General features: G+C 39.3%; 1 protein-coding gene across 1 annotated transcript in view; it reads left to right on the top strand.

Moving 5' to 3' along the window:
• The window catches only part of mtx2 (metaxin 2), a 96,169-nt gene that overhangs the window by 65,376 nt on the left and 10,206 nt on the right, over positions 1 to 20,587 (top strand). The window contains exons 5-8 of the mRNA XM_063050095.1: positions 10,813 to 10,889; positions 11,329 to 11,421; positions 11,625 to 11,663; positions 12,588 to 12,713. Coding sequence (XP_062906165.1) covers positions 10,813 to 10,889; positions 11,329 to 11,421; positions 11,625 to 11,663; positions 12,588 to 12,713 — 335 coding nt within the window. The remainder of the gene's footprint in view (positions 1 to 10,812; positions 10,890 to 11,328; positions 11,422 to 11,624; positions 11,664 to 12,587; positions 12,714 to 20,587) is intronic.

Here is a 20,587-nt window from a genome sequence, read left to right as displayed (position 1 = left end):
GAACCAAGCAATTTAAGAGTGAGCTTATCTATTTGAAACAACCTGAATTAAACAACCCATTGTCTTATACTACCTCAAGCTGTAAAGCAGGTGTAGTGACTAACATCTGCTCCTCACAGACAGAGCATCTTCAAAATATAGAGCTTGTTTGCAAACTTGTTCTATAGAAAGTTTTTTTTAATTTCAAACTGACTATTGCTTTCCATTTCCTTTTTAAGGATAGAGGGTTGACTGCAATTTATGTTCAGAAGGTTAAAAAACTGTCAGTTGGAAGTTTACTTCCAGCTGTTTCATCTTACAAGTGGCAGATGCTGCATTTGGAAAACAAGATTTGCAAACATAAGCCGTTAAATGAATACCTATCCCACCCTTACCCATTTCAATAAATTTTCTCTGAAGTATGGTACCCAGAATTGGACATGTTACTCCACCCTAAGACCTAAATGTTGATTTACCAATATTTCTTTATTTTTGTGTTCTTTGTTTCTAAACAATGAGATTGCAATACTTTTCAACATCTGTACCAATTTGTCCTACAATGTTCCAAAAGTTGTGCTGATGAATATTATAATCATTACTCCTATACCGCTTAAGTTGCTAGTTTTTATAGCAGCAAAATGTCAGTGTGGCTGATAAAATCACAATAAAGCAACTATGAATCTGCATATTTCATCAGCTATAAATTTAAAGATTCGCTTTATTTGTCATGTAGATTGGAGCGGAGGTCAAATATATGATCGAGGGCATGTTTTAAGAGCCTTAGCAAGAGAGCACCAATAGTTTAGAAGGGGTATCACTGCTCTTGGGACATAGAAAACTGAAGGCATAATTATCACAGATGAATGGAGGAAAAAAGGTGGAACATAAGAACAAAGTTAGTAGGAGGCAGGCTACTACAGTTGTTGAACAGCTGGGGTAGGATTTTCAGACAATAAGAGATGAGGCAATTAGTAGGTTTGAAGGGGATATAAATTTTAATTTGGATGAGCTGGGCAATGGACTGCTAAAGTAAGTTAGCAATGTCAGAAGTACTGCTCAATCAGCAATACTGCTGTAAAGGAATGTTGAAGTGCCAAACTGAGTATATTCCAACCTATTGATGTTTCATTCTGACAGGAAATACTTCTGAGGAACTTTTGTCTATTAGCATCTGCTAATGAAAATCTAGATTTTCATTGCCTCCAGCAATGTATTCTGAGTCACACAGAATGTTTTGACAGCTTTATTATGTGTATATTCAGACCTTCATGCAAGTGTGACGTCCCTAGAAGCAGTACACAAATATGATGAGAGTGCTTCACAATGCTCATAAGTTTTCTGTGCTTGCATAAATTGTCAATCTCTTCCATAAATATTACAGTTTTTCCTATTGCCTGATTGTGTATTCATAATTGAGAGATTTGTAGTTTTGTTTCTGTTTTGAAATTGGATTTTTTAAAGTACAGAATAAATGATGGAAAATATTCAGCAACTATTTGAGCGAAGCAAATCAAAGCCGTCACCTCAAATTTCATTATTTAGTTTTTTTGGCGAAAAGACCACATTCTTGCCCAAATATGTTCTTAGCAGTGAAGAAACGATTTCTGCTCTTTACCTCAAAAATAATTGCCTGGACACTCACATAATGAAGATTTAGCCAGGATAGATTAAAGGAGAAAGGTGGAAGAAAAAAATAAAGTGTCAAAATATTTCTAAGATCTGCAACATTGATTTCTTTTCCTAAGGAACTCAAGTGCAGAAGAAATAGCTGTTTGGACCAAAATGGAGCATCTCTGTGCTCTGTTTTATATATACATTTCATGTTTTATTGAAAGTCATACAATGTTTTAGAGCTATCTGTATGTATACTATTTTTTCATAACTGATATGGGGTAAGAATAGTACTTGCTAACAAAATTACAGTCTTAAATTAGAGGTTTAAGTTTGTTTTAATTGCTGTAATCATTAAGCATGGTAGCATAGTGGTTAGCACAATGCTTTACAGCATTGGCTGTAAAATTGGGGTGTGATTCCTGCTGCTGTCTATAAGGAGCTTGTATGTTCTCTCCATGACTGCGTTGGTTTCTTCTGGATGCCCTGGTTTTCTCCCACATTCCAACCATGTACAGTTACAGAGTTGTGCCATGTTAGAGGAAATCGTACTTTATACTTTATCACAGTTGGAAAGAAGCTGTTCCCAAATCTGGCCGTACGAGGCTTCAAGCTCCTGAACCTTCTCCCGGAGGGAAGGGGGACGAAAAGTCTGTTGGCTGGGTGGGTCGTGTCCTTGATTATCCTGGCAGCACTGCTCCGACAGCGTGCGGTGTAACGTGAGTCCACGGACAGAAGATTGGTTTGTGTGATGTGCTGCGCCGTGTTCACGATCTTCTGCAGCTTCTTTCAGTCTTGGACAGGACAACCTCCATACCAGGTTGTGATGCACCCTAGAAGAATGCTTTCTACGGTGCATCTATAAAAATTAGTGAGGGTTTTAGGGGACAGGCCAAATTTCTCTAGTTTTCTCAGGAAGTAAAGGCGTTGCTGGGCCTTCTCGGCAGTGAACTCTGCTTGGTTGGACCAAGTCAGGTCATTTGTGATATTGACCCCGAGGAACTTAAAGCTTTTGACCTGTTCCACTTGTGCACCACCGATGTAAATTGGGTCGTGCGGTCTGCTACTCCTTCTGAAGTCAACAACTAATTCCTTTGTCTTGCTGACTTTGAGGGATAGGTTATTGCCTTCACACCATGCCACCAGGTTCTTAATTTCCTGTCTGTACTCAAACTCGTCATTACCTGAGATATGGCCTACAATTGTTGTGTCATCAGCAAACTTATATATTGAGTTTGATGGAAGCTTGGCTAGACAATCATGGGTGTACAGTGAGTACAGCAGGGGGCTGAGTACATAACCTTGTGGGGCACCGGTGCTCAGAGTGATTGTAGAGGAGAGCTTGTCCCTTATTTTTACAGCCTGGGTCCTGTCTGTGAGGAGGTTGAAGATCCAGCTGCAGATCTGAGTGCTAAGGCCCAGGTTCCGGAGCTGGCGGCAGAAGCATTGGAACACTTGTAGGCTGTGTAGCACAATCTTTGCTGATTTGATGTAAAACAATGCATTTCACTGTATGCTTCAATGTACATGTAACAAATAAAGCTAATCTTTAATATGGTCACGAGTTCAAAGTAAATTTATTATCAAAGTACAAATAACACCATCTACAACCTTGAGATTCATTTTCTAGCAAGCATACTCAATAAATCCATAATAGAATAACCATAATAATGTAAGACCACACTAACTGGGCATTCAACCAGTGTAAAAGACAACAAACTATGTCAATACAAAAAGAAAATAAATAATAAATATTGAGAACTTGAGAAGGAGAGTCCTTAAATGTAAGTCCTTGGGTTGTGGGAACACTTCAGTGATGGAGTAAGTGAAGTTATCCCCCTTGGTTCAAGAGCCTGATGGTTGAGGGATAATAACTGTTCCTGAACCTGGTGGTGTGAGTCCTGAGGCTGCTGGTCCTTCCTGATGGCAGCAGCGAAAAAAGAGTCTGACCTAGGTGCTAGGGGTCCCTGGTGATGGATGTTGCTTTCCTGCGACAAATGTAGATGTGCTCAATGGTGGGGAGGACTTTACCCATGATGGACTAGGCCATATTCACTACTTTTTGTGGGATTTTCTGTTCAAGGGCATTAGTGTTTCAATAGCAGGCTGTCTATATACTCTTTACCACACGTATATATTTGTCAAAGTTTTAGATGATAAGTCAAATCTTGGCAAACTCATAAGGAAGTAGGGGCACTGCTGTGCTTTCTTTGGAATTGCACTTAGATGCTGGGGTCAGGGTAGCTCCTCTGAAATGTTTACACTGAGGAATTTAAAGTTGCTGACCCTCTCCACATCTGATCCTCTGATGAGGACTGGTTCATGGACATCTGGTTTCCTCCTCCTGAACCCAATAATCAGTTCCTTTGTCTTGCTGACGTAGAGTTAGAATTTTTTGTTGTGGCACCACTCAGCGAGATTTTCCATCTCCCTCCTATCTGCTGATTCATCACCACTTGTGATTCAGCTGGTGACAGTGGTGTCGTCAGCAATCATGAATCTGGCAAAGGAACTGTGCTGATCCACACTGACATAAGTGTAAAGTGAGTAGAGCAGGAGGCTACACACACACAGCTTTGTGGGGCACCTGTACTGATGGAATTTGTGGATGAGATGTTGCCAATCTGAACTAAATGGGGTCTGCAAGTGAGGAAATCGAGAATCCAATTGCATAAGGAGGTATTGAGGCCAAGGTCTTGAAGTTTATTGATTAGGTTTGAGGGGATGATGGTATTGAATGTTGAGCTGTAGTTGATAAAGAGCATTCTGATGTACGTATTTTGCTGTCCAGATGTTTCAGGGTTGAGTGAAGAGGCAATGAGATGGCATCTGCTGTAAACCTTTTGCATAAACCTTTTGCTTAAACCTTTTAAATGCAGCATCTCCATGTTTGCGGATGACACGAAGCTGGGTGGCAGTGTTAGCTGTGAGGAGGATGCTAAGAGGATGCAGGGTGACTTGGATAGGTTGGGTGAGTGGGCAAATTCATGGCAGATGCAATTTAATGTGGATAAATGTGAAGTTATCCACTTTGGTGGCAAAAATAGGAAAACAGATTATTATCTGAATGGTGGCCGATTAGGAAAAGGGGAGGTGCAACGAGACCTGGGTGTCATTATACACCAGTCATTGAAAGTGGGCATGCAGGTACAGCAGGCGGTGAAAAAGGCGAATGGTATGCTGGCATTTATAGCGAGAGGATTCGAGTACAAGAGCAGGGAGGTACTACTGCAGTTGTACAAGGCCTTGGTGAGACCACACCTGGAGTATTGTGTGCAGTTTTGGTCCCCTAATCTGAGGAAAGACATCCTTGCCGTAGAGGGAGTACAAAGAAGATTCACCAGATTGATTCCTGGGATGGCAGGACTTTCATATGAAGAAAGACTGGATGACTAGGCTTGTACTCGTTGGAATTTAGAAGATTGAGGGGGGATCTGATTGAAACGTATAAAATCCTAAAGGGATTGGACAGGCTAGATGCAGGAAGATTGTTCCCGATGTTGGGGAAGTCCAGAACGAGGGGTCACAGTTTGAGGATAAGGGGGAAGCCTTTTAGGACTGAGATTAGGAAAAACTTCTTCACACAGAGAGTGGTGAATCTATGGAATTCTCTGCCACAGGAAACAGTTGAGGCCAGTTCATTGGCTATATTTAAGAGGGAGTTAGATATGGCCCTTGTGGCTATGGGGGTCAGGGGGTATGGAGGGAAGGCTGGTGCAGGGTTCTGAGTTGGATGATCAACCATGATCATACGGAATGGCGGTGCAGGCTCGAAGGGCCGAATGGCCTACTCCTGCACCTATTTTCTATGTTTCTATGCATCGCGAAGCAAATTGGAGCAGATCCAAGTCACTTCTTACACCGTACTTACACATCTGGAGAAGAGAAATGCTTATGTGAGAATGCTGTTCTTGGACTACAGTTCAGCATTGAACACTATAATTCCCTCCAGGTGCAACAAGAAGCTCAGAGACTCAGCCTTCACCCTGCCTTGTGTAGCTGGATCCTGGACTTCCTGTCAGATTGCTGGCAGGTGGCAAGAGTGGGCTCCCTCACCTCTACCCCTCTGACCTTCAACACAGGTGCCCCTCAGAGCTGTGTACTAAGCCCCTCCTTTATTCTCTGTACCCATGACTCTGTCGCCACCCATAGTTCCAATCTGCTAATTAAATTTGCTGTCGACGCTACATTGATTTGGCCTAGTTTCACATAATAATGAGGCAGCCTACTGAGAAGAAGTCCCCACCCTGATCCAGTGGTGTCAAGAAAACAACCTGTCCCTCAATGTCGCAAAGCAAAGGAGCTGGTTGTGAACTAGAGGAGCAATGGAGACAGGCTAGCCCCTATTGACATGAATGGATCTGGGGTCGAGAGGGTGAACAGCTATAAGTTCCTCGGCATAAACATCACCGAAGATCTCACGTGGTCTGTACATACCAGCTGTGTGGTGAAAAAGGCACAACAGTGCCTCTTTCACCTCAGACGGTGGAAGGAGTTGTTATGGGTCCCGAAATCCTAAGAACTTTCTACAGGGGCACAGTTGAGAGTATCCTGACTGGCTGCTTCACTGCCTGGTATGGGTGGGACTCTGCAGAGAGTGTGCGGACAGCCCAGCGCATCTTCCCACTATTCAGGACATTTACAAGGACAGGTGTGTAAAAAGGGCCCGAAGGATCAATGGGGACCCAAATCACCCCAACCACAAACTGTTCCAGCTGCTACCATCCTGGAAATGGTACCGCAGCGTAAAAACCAGGACCAGCAAGCTCCGGGACAACTTCTTCCACCAGCCCATCAGATTGCTTAACTCATGATGACCTAGCTGTATTTCTATGTTATATTGACTATCCTGTTGTACATACTATTTATTATAAATCACACATTGCACATTTAGTTGGAGATGTAACGTGAAGATTTTTACTCCTCATGTATATGAAGGATGTAAGTAATAAAGTCAATTCAATTCTCAGGCAGGATATGATGTGTTTCACCATGAACTTCTCAAAACTCCTCATCACTGTGGATATAAGTATGTGCTACTAGATGATAGTTATTGAGGCAAATTACCGTGTTCTTCTCAGGCACCAATTAAGTGAAGCCTGCTTGAAGCAGGTGGGTACCTCAGATTGCCAAAGAGAGAGGTTAAAGTTCTCAGTGAAATCTCCAGCCAGTTGATCAGCACAGGTCTTTAGTGCTTGGCCAGGTACCCTGTCTGGGCCGGATGTTTTTCATAGTTTTGCCCTCCTGAAGAATGTTGGCACATCAGCCTCAGAGACTGAAATCACAGGATCATCGGGGGCTGTGGGAGTTTGTGATGGTTCCTCCATATTTTGACAGTCAAAGTGAGTATAGAAGGCATTGAGGACAACTATCAAGCATCCTTCATTGATTCAAGTTTAGCCCAGAATTGCCACTTTGCCTGTGAGATAGCTTTCCAGACATCATACCTGAACCTCTTGTAACTTTCTTGGTCACCTGACTTGATTGCCTCTGATTTAGCCCTCAGCCAGTTGAGGATCTTATGGTTCATTCAGGGCTTCTTGTTGGGGAAGACTGTGAATGAATTTGTGGGGGCACACTCGTCTACTACTATTTTTTACAAGGTTGGTGACAACCATGGTGTATTCTTTCAGATCCACAGATGTCCTTGAATATGGCCCTGTCTACCGACTTGAAGCACTCTTCTGCCTCTCATGACCACCTCTTTGTTGTCCTAATTTCTGGAGCCTTGCTCTTTAACTTCTACCTATTTGCAGGTAGGAGAACAACAGCCAAGTGATCAGATTTCCTGAAATGTGGTCTGGGCATGTAACGTAGGCATTCTGCAAGAAATCTCTTAAATTGAATGGGCTTCAGCCCTATCCTCAAGCAACTTTCAAATTGCAATTCCTGAGTACTGGTAAAGGACACTTGAAGATACTAGTTTAATCTTCATACCGGTTATCTATTTTCAAGAAATGGCAGTTTAAGTTTTCTCTTTGTGCAATAGGTTATCCCACTGATAAGCAACTTGCACAATCTTTTAATGTCCAGGTCATAAAGATGTTGAAAGTGGACATAATTGCAACAAAATTGTAAACTCTGTTGACTTTAATGAAGCGTTAATAAATGCCATATATATTATTGGCAAAAATAATGCGGGTCAAACTATCTAAATAATATATGATACATCACAATTAACAGTATGCTATCATTATTATATGCCCTTTTCAAGGGTCCATTCCATTATGGTGCCTGAAGTGCACAAGACCTTTGGAAAATGAGCCTTGAATTTAGGGGCTTATTATTCCTTTCCTCACATTCCTCTGGATCTTAAGATGTATTCCATTAGTCATTGGTACATTGTGTTCCTTCACTTTTATTAAGTTATCTGAAATAAATTGGTTTAGTCATCATAACTTTCTCAACCACTCAGCAATTCACCTTCCCTTTAATCTCCTTGGTAAGAGACCAATGCAAAGTACTTACTAAATACATGCACCCATGTTTGATAATCATGTATTTGGGTATCCTTTTCACTTCAGAATAATAATTTACTATTGCAGACATTGTTATGTTGTCCTTGGGTATTGAAATGTGTTTGAATTTTTTTTCTCAGCATAATATAGTTTAAATATCTCAATGCCAAAACCCTCCTGACGAAGGGTCTCGGCCTGAAACGTCGACTGCGCCTCTTCCTATAGATGCTGCTTGGCCTGCTGCGTTCACCAGCAACTTTGATGTATGTAGCCTCCACAGACTGTTTATTCTTTAGGATCTCACCCTAATAGTCATGACTTAAAGGGATCAAAAGTATTTTCCACTTATATTTGCTGTTCAAAGCCTTGTTCTGTTTAACTTTGATAGAAATTGGACATAGTTTTATGGTTCTTAATTATTTTGCATGTCTGTTCTAGTAATGAAATTACTGATTTATGGGGTGAATCTGGCATGTGTCAGGTACAGGGAAGCCTACAATAGCAATCACAACTTTTTTTTTTGAGCATCATGTATAGACTATGGCTTTAAAACATTGATACATTGAAAACTTATTAATTTTTGTTAAGGTATCCTGAAGGAAAGGATTGAATTTTTGCTGAAAACAAAATTTACTTGGTTTAATAAATGTGCTTATTGTTGTTGAATATACCAAGGTAGAGTGGATAACATTGTTTTGCATGCAATCCATAAGGATCGTTCCATCATATCAATATGTTGAGGTAGTTCAAGGAAAAAGCAATAACCGGAATCTGGTTTATCATCACTCTCTTGTATGACGTGAAACTTACTGCTTTTCAACCGCAGGAAACTACAAAAACATAAAATTACTGTAAATTACAAAAATAAATAGTGCAAACCAAAAGGAATAACAGAGTAGTATTCATGGACCATTCAGAAATCTGATCACGGAGGGGAGTACCTGTTTCTGAATTATAGAGTGTGGGTCTTCAGGTTAATCTCCTCAGTGGTTGTAACAGTAGTTTTACAGGTGCCATGCAGGCAGACAGGAGGTGCAAAGAGGTAGATTATGAGATTAAGAGTCAACCTTGTCACACAAGGGCACTGTTCAATAGTCTTTTAACTGTTCTTCAGCCTGGTAGTAAGTGTTTGCAGGCCTTTACTTCATCTCACCAGTGGAAGTGAGTGCGGTCTTTGATTATGTTGGTTGCTTTTCTGAGGCAGCAAGGGGAGGGGTGGCTAATTTCTGTGATGTACTGAGCTGTCTCCAGAACCCAGTGTAGTTTCTTGTGGCCTCAGGCAGAGCAGTTGCTATACAAAGCAATAGTGCATCAAATGAAATTGGTGAAGGTCACCAGGAGCATGCCAAGTAATTTTTATCCTGAGCAAGTAGAGGTGCTGGCAAGCTTTCTTGGCCATGTTGTCTATGTAGCTATTCAAGATGTTCACTCCTAGGAACTTGGCACCATTGAGATAAACACAAGCAAGTGCACTGCTCCTCTTCTTGAAGGGTGCGCCCAGCTCTTTAGTTTTGCTAACATTGAGAGGAAGTTTGTTGTCATGTCACCATGCCACTAGATGCTCTGTGTCCTTCCTGTAGTTCCTTTCATTTCTATATGAGATTTGGCCCACTACAGTAGTAGCATCTGAAAACTTGTACGTGGAGTTGGATTAAAATCCGGCCACACAGTTGTGAGTGTACAGGAAGTATAACGGGGCTGAGGTCACAGCCTCGTTGGGCACTAATGTTGAGGGTAATTGTGGTGGAGGTGTCACTGCCTTTTCTTATTGATTGTGGTCTGTTGGTTAGGAAGTCAAGGATCCAGTTGCAAAGGGAGGTGTTGAGTCCTGAGCTAAGGAGTCTTAAGATGAGTTTGTTTGGAATTATGGTGCTAAAGATAGAGCTGTTGGTCAATAAATAGCAGTCTGATACAGATGTCTTTTTGATCAAGATGCTCCAGTGATGAGTGTAAAGCCAGAGAGATGATGTCCACTGTAGACCTGTTTCAATGTAGGCTTGTTTCAGTCAGTGGAGGTTGCCCAGAGGCTGGAGTTGTGTGCTGTGACCAGCCTCTTGAAGATGTAAATTATTATGGTACCAGTGACCTTGGTAATATGTTTTAAGTTTTGTTTATTGTTGTATTATTTGTGTATGATCATTTTTTAAGCTCTTGAGGTTTCTAGCCAGCTCTGAATTTTGTAAATAGGAACGGATGCAATAATGTCTTCTGAGCATATTTTCAGAATCTTAATAGCACAAACACCACCATTTCTTTGTTATTGTGTTAATATTGCTAATGTTTAATTGAAAATAAAGTATGTGGACGACTCCTAACAATAATAGTAAATATTTAAACATATGAATGTGATTGTAAACTTTATAAAATTACGATGTGGAACTTATAGATACATGCTAAATGGGGGAAAAAAAAGCTTTTCTAACGAATCTGTAATCTCCCACTAGAACTTGCATTAGCTCAGTAACTAGCAGAAGGATACCGACATAGAAAGGACAATGTTTCTTGTTATTAGAATTGTTTGAGTGATCTTGACTGGATACTTTCAAAAGCATTACATAAAGCACATGTTAAATATAGCATAATATCTATAGCATTTTCAGAAACTGTCATGTATATTCAAGTTAAGTCTGCTTGATTACTTTCATTCTTACAGTGTAATTCTGGCTCTTTGAATTAGTTTATTATCATTATTCATGAAAAACATATGCATTTCCATTTATAAAATTGATGTAATAATCCATGTGATTTTGTTTTTTATTATTAGGCAAAGCGCCTTTTATTCATGTGGGTAATCATGTTGTCTCAGAGCTTGGCCCTATTGTGCAATTTGCAAAAGCCAAGGTAAGAAAACTTCCAGCTGTTAGTATACCTGTTAACTGCAAAGCATGTATTGTTTCAGATATCTGTAGAGTTATGATTCGATAGAATGCTTACATTTATTATAATATTAAGTGTTTCATACTTGTCGTTCTTCAAAATTATGTGCTTTTATGAAACTATGCTATAAAAGTTTCAAATTAATTGGAAACTTGCCATTTTAATTTGCCATGTTTATACTCTTTTTAGTTTAATAATGGTGTATGTATTCAAGGAATAGTTTTGTGAACAGAAGGTTTTTGTTGTGCCTTTTTATGGTATCTAGCACAATTTACAGGTGTTGAAACTGCTTTGACTTATATAAAGTTGGTAATAAGAGCATTTAAAAGATGATCAATTATGACTTATAAATTGTGAATTGACTTGCTATAAGCACTTACATCTGCATACCATATCTCCTTAGGGTCATTCACTCACTGATGGACTGGATGAAATTCAGAAGGCTGAGATGAAAGCTTACACAGAACTGGTGAATAATATGCTGTTGACAGCAGAGGTATGTCAGATCAAAGGATTATTATATTGCTTTGCATTGCTTAGAATTGTAAAGGAATGACAAACAGCCCTGTTGGTCTTGCCTATTTTTTGTGATTAACGATTGCATCTAAAACTGTCATGTTGTATATATATTTATATGTCAATTTGCAGTCATGTGTGATTAATTTTTGACTGAATTTGAAAATATGTTTTGTCCAATAGCTTTACATACAATGGTGTGATGACAGCACTTCAGCGCAGGTGAGAAATTCCTCAGCATTTGTAATTATTAAAAAAATGAGATGAGCCGTTAATTTGCAAGTGCAGCATTTTTGATGGCTTAGGTCATCCAGCAGTCATCCCTACAAATTCTATTTCCATTGTAAAAGCAGCCTTTGACACAAGTGCAGGGCACCTACATGTTATGGCTGTTTGGGTAACAGAAATTCACCCGACAGAATTTGAAGATAGCAACCCAGAAAATTGAGAAATAGAATAAAATTTGCTCTTACAGAATTTATGTTGGGGGAGTACAGTAAATAAATATAACTTTTAAAACTTGCTTTCTTCGTTGTTCTGTATGCACAGATGACATGGTTTGTGTTATTGAAAATTGCCATATAGACCATTTTCTAGGATTGCAACTCCTGATAATGCAGAGGTTACCTGTATTTTAATGGAGGTTAATTTATTCAGTATTCAGAATATTACTGAATGCATTTTGTGGAGATCAAGGGAGTGAGATTGCAGCATATCATTAATTTTCTATAAACCTAACTTCAGAAAGTAACCACTATGCCATCTCAAGAAATTTATAGTTAACTAAGTTAAGCTAGAAACTTGAATTTTATTCCTGAGATTCATATTCCATGTTTCTTCATATAACATGCTTGTATTAATATCAGTCATAGGCTTTAAGGTTGTCAGGTAAGTGGGAAAATAAAATTTATGGTAATAAAAATGAAAGCAAAGTAAAGATTATGATATAATTTTGCTGAGAGGATCAGTAAGCCAAGAATGCTCATGTTAATTAAGCATGCTGTATTCATTTATAATATTTTAAAATCTTCCCAATTGTTGTTAATTGTACTGTTGCTTTTAAATAAAATGCTAACTGCAGTTTTATGAATCATGAGTATTTACAAGTTTTAAAAAATAATGATCTGAACCTTTTGATCTTTTAAGATAACTCGTTCTAGATACGGGTCACCTTATCCTTGGCCTCTAAATCATATTCTGGCCTATCAGAAGCAATGGGAAGTAAGGCGCAAGATGAAAGCAATTGGATGGGCTGGGAAAACTTTTAAACAGGTTAGTCATGATGCAAATGTGTATTGTATTGCATTTTTAAATGTTGGTTTGCAAAGAACAGAAATATATATTTGAAAATATGCATTTCTGTTTAACATTGCTGAATAAAAGTACTTCTAATTTATATTCTACAGTTCCTTTTCCAATCTCCATTTATTTTTAATCATCTTAAAACTTACCTTTTTGACCTAGTGTCTAGTTACCCTTCTGAATACCTCTTTGCCTAATGCCTATTTTTGAATGATTTATGTATAATATTCAGTATAAATAAAAATATAGCTGCCTTCAATATAATTTCAAAACATTTTAACACCAGTGAATATAAAAATGAAAATACTAGAGTAAGTTATGTTGGTCACTTACAACTCCAAACTACACAATTGACTAAGGTAAACTTGCTTCTGTATTTACAAATACACAACAGAATCAAAAATTCTGATTTTACACTTAGCATTATATTGGTGCAGTTAGTCATATAACATAAATATATTTTTAGCAAATTTGCCATTACAATTTTAAATTCCCTCATGCTTTTGACTTTATAAAGTGTACAGTTATAAACTGGTCTTGCACTTTGATTAAACACTATAGCCTGTGGCCCTGGCTGCTAATCTACTGTGAAACTGTTTATTGCCTTCCACACTTCTGACAATTTATTACTTAACTGTGTAATATGATCTGCACAATATTAGTCATCACTTTATGGTTTCAGTGTGCCATCCTTTAACCTGTGATCTACAGACTCAGAAATTTTCTTCAGCATTTGTATAGTTTGTTAATTGTTTCCCAATAATACAGGGCATGCAGGTGTTTCTCTTGATCTTCCAGGACTAATTGTAGGCAGTTCAATGGCGTTTATAGAGTATGCCTGTCACCCTTTATTTAAAAATACATAGTACTGTATCCTTCACTACTTTACGTACTAGGGTTATGCTGAATTACATTTCCTCTGGGGCATTTCTTATTCTTCAGTTGCTCATTAACCTTAACTATAATTGTCTGTCAAATTAGTGTCATCTGTAAATAAACAATGTTGTAATTGTCTACGAATACAGTCAGAAGCTTCAGAAGTTGGGGTGAATCGTGGTATGGTGGGCAGCAGTGACAGTCACAAATTAGAGGATGTTATGTTGAGAGATTATAGTGTATCACTTGGGTTGTACCCAAAATACTATGTTTACTTTTGGTCGCTACGGTACAGAAAGAAAACTAAAACCCTGAAATTAAAACCATGGGCATGGCTTCTGTAAGAAAATTGAATGTTTAGGGAACAACTTGGAGACATAATTGGTTGTTGAGATTTCCTTCAAAATTATGCAGAAACAGTCGTGTTGAAATATGTAAAGTAATAAATAATGCATGGGTAAATATCTAAATCAGTTCAATGTAAATTGAAATAATAGAGCAACATAACAATACACAGTACTTTAAAACTGCTCTTAAGTCTCAGTGTGAGCCGTGGATTATTACAGAAGGCTGAAAATTCTGTTCTCATTACAGACTTGAGTACATAAGCTAACAAATTGTGCATTAATGGAAGAATGTTGCACTGTCAGAGGAACCAGTTTTCAGTCATGGCATTATATTATTACCCCAAGACCCTGTTAGTAGAACGTAAAAAGTACCATATTTCAGATGGAATATAGAGTAGTGACCCGGGCTAGATCTGTCAACATCAATGAAATTCATTATATGCTTTTTAAATCTTATTGTTATTTGTGAGATTTTTTTTCTCATATTTATCAGATGCATTTTCTATTTTCCTGTAGTGACTCTGCTCTAATAGTATTTTAGGGTATCCTAACGTTGAGAGTCTTACTTATGCAAACGAATGTCCTTCCCAGTAAATGTTGTGGGGGTTCTTTATAGTAAATCCTTTAAATTACAGATTGGTCAAGGTACAGAAAAGAACTTGGAGGGAGGGGGGAATCATTTAGAAAATAACCTTCCATGATGTAGCAATGGAACTTTCAGTGACGTTATGGTGCTTCTTCACTTGTAACTTTTTGACGTACAGAAGGACTTGTTACAGAAAGTGGGTGACACCATAATGCAACTAGTAGGACTGGTGCCTCTGGATACCAAAGTTCAATCAGAATCAGGGTTACTGATATATGTCATGTAATTAGTTGTTTGGTGGTAGCAAGACAGTGCAAGGTTTAAAAATTACTATGTCACATTAATAATAAATAAGTAGTGTGAAAAAGGAACGATGAGGTAGTGCCATGGACTGTTCAGAAATGTAATGGCAGTGGGAAAAAAACTGTTCCTGAAACATTGAATATGGGTCTTCAACCTCCTGTACCTCATGCAATGAGAATAGTGTATGTCTCATGCGATGAGGGTCCTTAATAACAGATGACACTCTCCTGAGGCACCAACTTCTCTGAACAACAATTTTTTTGAAAGTGTCGTGTTCTCAGAATTTTATTTTTGTTTATGATACACTGCTTGAAGTGGAACACAAATATAATTTGAGACTACTTGTATCATGTAGGAATTTGGAGAAACAAGAAATTAACTTTTATTAAATATAATGCATTTCATTGCATAACAGTATTGTCACTTTGTAATAGTTCAACTAAGCTAAGAATATTTTGATGATTTTCGTTTGTGCTCAGTGTGTGAGACTTTGTGCTTAAGTGTCTAACAATAATCAGCCAGCTTTGATGGATTCCAGTTGCCCTGATACCATTTCTGCATGACTGCAATGTCTTGGTGAAACCTTTCACCATGCTCGTTACTGACAGCACTAAGATTTGCAGGGAAGAAGTCCAAATGGGAATGCAGAAAATGAATATTTAGTGATATATTGCATTTCATGCTTTTGTGTGTTTGAAGCATGTTGTCAACCAGCTGCACATATGTTGGTGCTCTGTAGTGGCCAAGAAAATTTTCAACAACATCCTTGAATGCCTTCCATGTGATTTTCTCCGGTCCCACTAGAAGTTCTTGGATGACCTGTTTGATTTGTGGACTGACAAAAATGCCTTCCTTAATCTTGGCGTCAGTTATTCCAGGAAACATCTGTCTCAAAGACCAAAATCCTTCATGGAAACTTATAGCTTTTCTAAACCCTTCCCTGCCATGCAGCAGTCACCATGCCTGGACAAGATAGAAAACTTTTCTGTGTATGTTGTGGGCAACATTTGAATTGACTTGAATTTCATGGTGATTTTCATGATCAGCAGCCCAAAATCTATACGATATACCCAAAAATATTCAGGAAGCATATCTTTGTTGTCTAGTGCTTTTGAAGATGTCACTGATGGTGGAGAGGCTTGTGCCTGTGATGCAGCTGGCTGAGTCTACAATCTTCTGTAGCCTCTTTTGATCTTGTGCATTGGAGGCTCCATACCAAGCAATGATGCACCCAGTCAGAATGCTCTCTATTGTATATCTGTACAAATTTGCTAGAGTATTTATTGACATATCAAATCCCCTCAAACTCCTAATGAGAGTAACTGCTGGCTTACCCTCTTTCTAAATGCATCAATATATTGGGCCCAGGATAGATCCCTTGCGATGTTGATGCCCAGGAACTTGAAGCTGCTCATCCTTTCCACTGCTGACCCCTCAATGGTGTGTGTTTACCTGACTTCCACTTCTTAAAGTCCACAGTCAATTCCTAGGTCTTGTTGCCATTTGGTAAAAAAAAACAAGGAAGTCAAAGAAAGTGTATTGTCACTTCTTGTGTTGCTGCACATTTGGATTGCTGTACCAGACCATGATGTAACCAACCAGGATACGTTCAACAGTACGTCTGTACAAGTCTATTAGAGTATTTGGTGACAAGCTAAACCTCCTAAGAAAGTAAAGATGCTGTCTATGTGGAGTTTGTATGTAATCCCGGTGACCTCTTGGGTTTCCTTTGTGTGGTTTGGTCATCTCCCATGTCTCAAGACATGCGGGTTGGTAGAATAAGTATTTTATTTACTCAGGAAAAGTTTCTCACGTTTGACTCCCACGTATTGGTTATTGTAAAGTTCTATAATTGTTCCTATATTTTGGTAAGTGTTGCACATTTAATTGCTAGCCTTTTGTTAAAAAGGCCAAGTTTAATGCTAATCTTTTATTTGTTTTACTGACATAGCTGCTGTAAAATAGTGTTATCACATAATCGCTAGGACATTCAGTTGGAAATTATTTTGTGGTTATAAAATAAGTCTGATCCATCAACTCAATACTCGAAAGGTAGAGATAGTGCTTTGAACAGAATGATTGTTTTAGCCTTTTCATATTTTGAAGAATTTTTCACAATTGGAATTCATTGGTTTTCCAGCTAACAAAACATCTTGATTCTGAAGATTGACATGCATCAAAACTTGTAAGAGTGGGAACTAATCTGCAGAATGTGTCTAACTTTGGGCATTTCTGAAGCTCTTTTTAAATAATTGTTCAATATCAACTGAGGCTGTGGTGCCAGAATCAGTGGTACCAGAGAAATTGATAACGGTGATAAAATTTGAAGATGCATATTAACATCCGATAGAAAAATATGCACTGTTAAATAATAATTATTAGTAGAGCAAAGCTGACTTCATTCCCTCGAGTTTTGAAGGTTGTGGAGTTATTTAGTTAAGGCCGTCGTGCGCAACAGGTGGTATGTTTTCCTCTGGTATGCCTCGGGAGAGTGAAGGCAATCATTGGAACAATGAAAAAGGTTTAAATGGAAATACACTGGCAGGTTTGTGAAGGGATGTTTTGTTAGCTTTCACTATTTTATTTAGAAGTGCTGATTGTTGGGCACACACTGCTCTTGGCTAGAAGATAAAATCACCTGTGTTAGACACAAGATTTATTTTTGTTCTGCGCGTGGGTGATTTGCAGGAAGCTTCAAAGCAATTGGACAAAGAATGGCTTTTTATATATGTCCAGTAGCAGTGCTAGTGATCAGAAAGCCGTCCATTTTTAGTTTGTTGAAATACTTTGGTGTTCTCCCGGTTGTAAGGAATTAAATGGTTAATAGCAAAAAGATAGTGAAAACCTTTTGTAAAAATGCTTGAAACAAATAAAACGTCACAGTGTTCAGAATAATTTATTAAATGAAATTACCTTTAGAGAAAATTGTTACTGTACATTAGTTATCCAGTCCTTTATCACAACAGTCAGAACCAACACTAAGTACTTCACATACAATAATTTATTTTGTTATAATTTCAGTTTGAAATGAATTGATGTTTTGCAATTGGCTGATCTGAGTTACCAGAGAGTTACCAGAACTGCTGGGCAACTGTATTGTAGGTGGTACTTTGTGTTATTAGCCTATGCTATTAGAATCATAGAACACTACAGCACTGAAACAAGCACTTTGGCCCATCTAGTCTGTGCCAAACCATTAATCTGCCTAGTCCCATCAACCTGCACCCAGACAATAGCCCTCCATACCCATATCATCCATATCAAATTTCTCTTAAATGTTGAAATCGACCACACATCCAGCACTTTGCACTAGCAGCTTACTTCACACTTAGATTAGATTATGAAGACACGCAGTCCTCTTTTATTGTCATTTAGTAATGCATGCATTAAGAAATAATACAATATTTCCTCCGGTGTGATATCACAAAACACAGGACAGACCAAGACTGAAAAAACTGACAAAACCACATAATTATAACATATAGTTACAACAGTGCAACAATACCATAACTTGATGAAGAAGTCCATGAGCACAGTAAAAAGTTCAAAGTCTGTCAGATGTCCCACATCTCACGCAGACGGGAGAAGGAAGAAAAACTCTCCCTGCCATGCCCGACCACAGTCCGTCTCTGGGTCATCCGAAAACTTCAAGCCTCTGAATCAGCTCTCCCGACACCGAGTACTGAGCGCCACCTCTGTCTGAACGATTCGACCTCAATCTCGGTCGCCAGCAGCAGGCAAAGCTGGGGATTTTGAGGCCTTCCCTCCGGAAGATTCCCGACCGTGCAGTAACGACAGCAGCGAATGAGCGTTTCAGAAATTTCTCCAGATGTTCCTCTGTGCTTTCACGTCCGTCTCCATCAAATCAGAATTGTCCACGGCCCCTATTAAATGGATACGATATCATTTTTCACCGGAGGGCTGCGCATGCGCGGCGTGCTGCTCTCTCTCCTCTTGCCTGAGTGAAGACATTTCCCCTCATGTTCTCCTTAAAATTTTCACCTTTCATTCTTAACCCATGATCTCTAGTTGTAGTCTCACCCAACCTCAGAGGGAAAAGCTTGCTTACGTTCACCTTATCTGTACCCCTCAATACTCCAAATTAGGCCTTCTCAAGTTCTTATACATTTTCAACCTAACATCCCAATTCCTGTGCTCATACCTTTATTTATGAAGGCCAATGTGCTGAAAGCTTTCTTTACGTCCTATCTACTTGTGATGCCACTTTCAATCAATTATGGACCTGCATTCCCAGATCCCTCTGTTCTACAGCACTCTTCAGTGCCCTGCCACTCACTGTGTAAGTCCTATCCTGGTTGGTCCTTCCAAAGTGCAACACCTCACAATTATCTTTATTAAATTCCATCTGCCATTTTTCAGTCCACTTTTCCAGCTGGTCCAGATCCTGCTGCAACCTTTCATTGTCTACTTCGCTATCCACTACACCCCCTATCTTGGTGTCATCTGCAAATTTGCTGATCCAGTTTGTGACATTATCATCCAGATCATTGATATAGATGACAAACAATAATAGTCATAGTCATACTTTATTAATCCCGGGGGAAATTGGTTTTCGTTACAGTTGCTCCATAAATAATAAATAGTAATAGAACCATAATTTATGCCAGTAAATTATGAAATAAATCCAGGACCAGCCTATTGGCTCAGGGTGTCTGACCCTCCAAGGGAGGAGTTGTAAAGTTTGATGGCCACAGGCAGGAATGACTTCCTATGACGCTCTATGCTGCATCTCGGTGGAATGAGTTTCTGGCTGAATGTACTCCTGTGCCCACCCAGTACATTATGTAGTGGATGGGAGACATTGTCCAAGATGGCATGCAACTTAGACAGCATCCTCTTTTCAGACACCACGGTGAGAGAGTCCAGTTCCATCCCCACAACATCACTGGCCTTACGAATGAGTTTGTTGATTCTGTTGGTGTCTGCCACCCTCAGCCTGCTGCCCCAGCACACAACAGCAAACATGATAGCACTGGCCACCACAGACTCATAGAACATCCTCAGCATCGTCCGGCAGATGTTAAAGGACCTCAGTCTCCTCAGGAAATAGAGACGGCTCTGACCCTTCTTGTAGACAGCCTCAGTGTTCTTTGACCAGTCCAGTTTATTATCTATTCGTATCCCCAGGTATTTGTAATCCTCCACCATGTCCACACTGACCGTTTGGATGGAAACAGGGGTCACCGGTACCTTAGCTCTCCTCAGGTCTACCTAGTACTGATCCCTGCGGCACACCAGTAGTCATAGGGCTCCAGGTGGATAGGCAACCATCTACTACCACTTTCTACCTCCTCTCACGAAGCCAATGTCTAATCCAATTAACTACCTCATCTTGAATGCCAAGCAATTGAACCACCTTGACCAACCTCCCATGTGGGACTTTGTCAGAGGCCTTGCTAAAATCCATGTAGACAACATCCACTGCCTTGCCTTCATCCATTTTCCTGGTACCTTCCTCAAAAAACTCGTAAGATCGTTAGACACAACTTACCAGGCACAAAGCCATGTTGACTGTCCCTAATCAGCCCTTGTCTATCCAAATACTTAAGTATCTGGTTCCTTGGAATACCCTTCCAATGACTTTCCCACTATTGATGTCAGGCTCACTGGCCTATAGCTTTCTGGCTTATTCTCAAACAACGGAACAATATTAGCTGTTCTCTAATCCTCCATCTCACTGTGGCTAAAGATGTTTTAAATATCTCTGCTAG

Source organism: Mobula hypostoma, chromosome 6, assembly GCF_963921235.1.
Source record: "Mobula hypostoma chromosome 6, sMobHyp1.1, whole genome shotgun sequence".
Taxonomy (NCBI): Eukaryota; Metazoa; Chordata; class Chondrichthyes; order Myliobatiformes; family Myliobatidae; genus Mobula; species Mobula hypostoma.
This window is presented reverse-complemented; position numbering and strand designations above follow the sequence as displayed.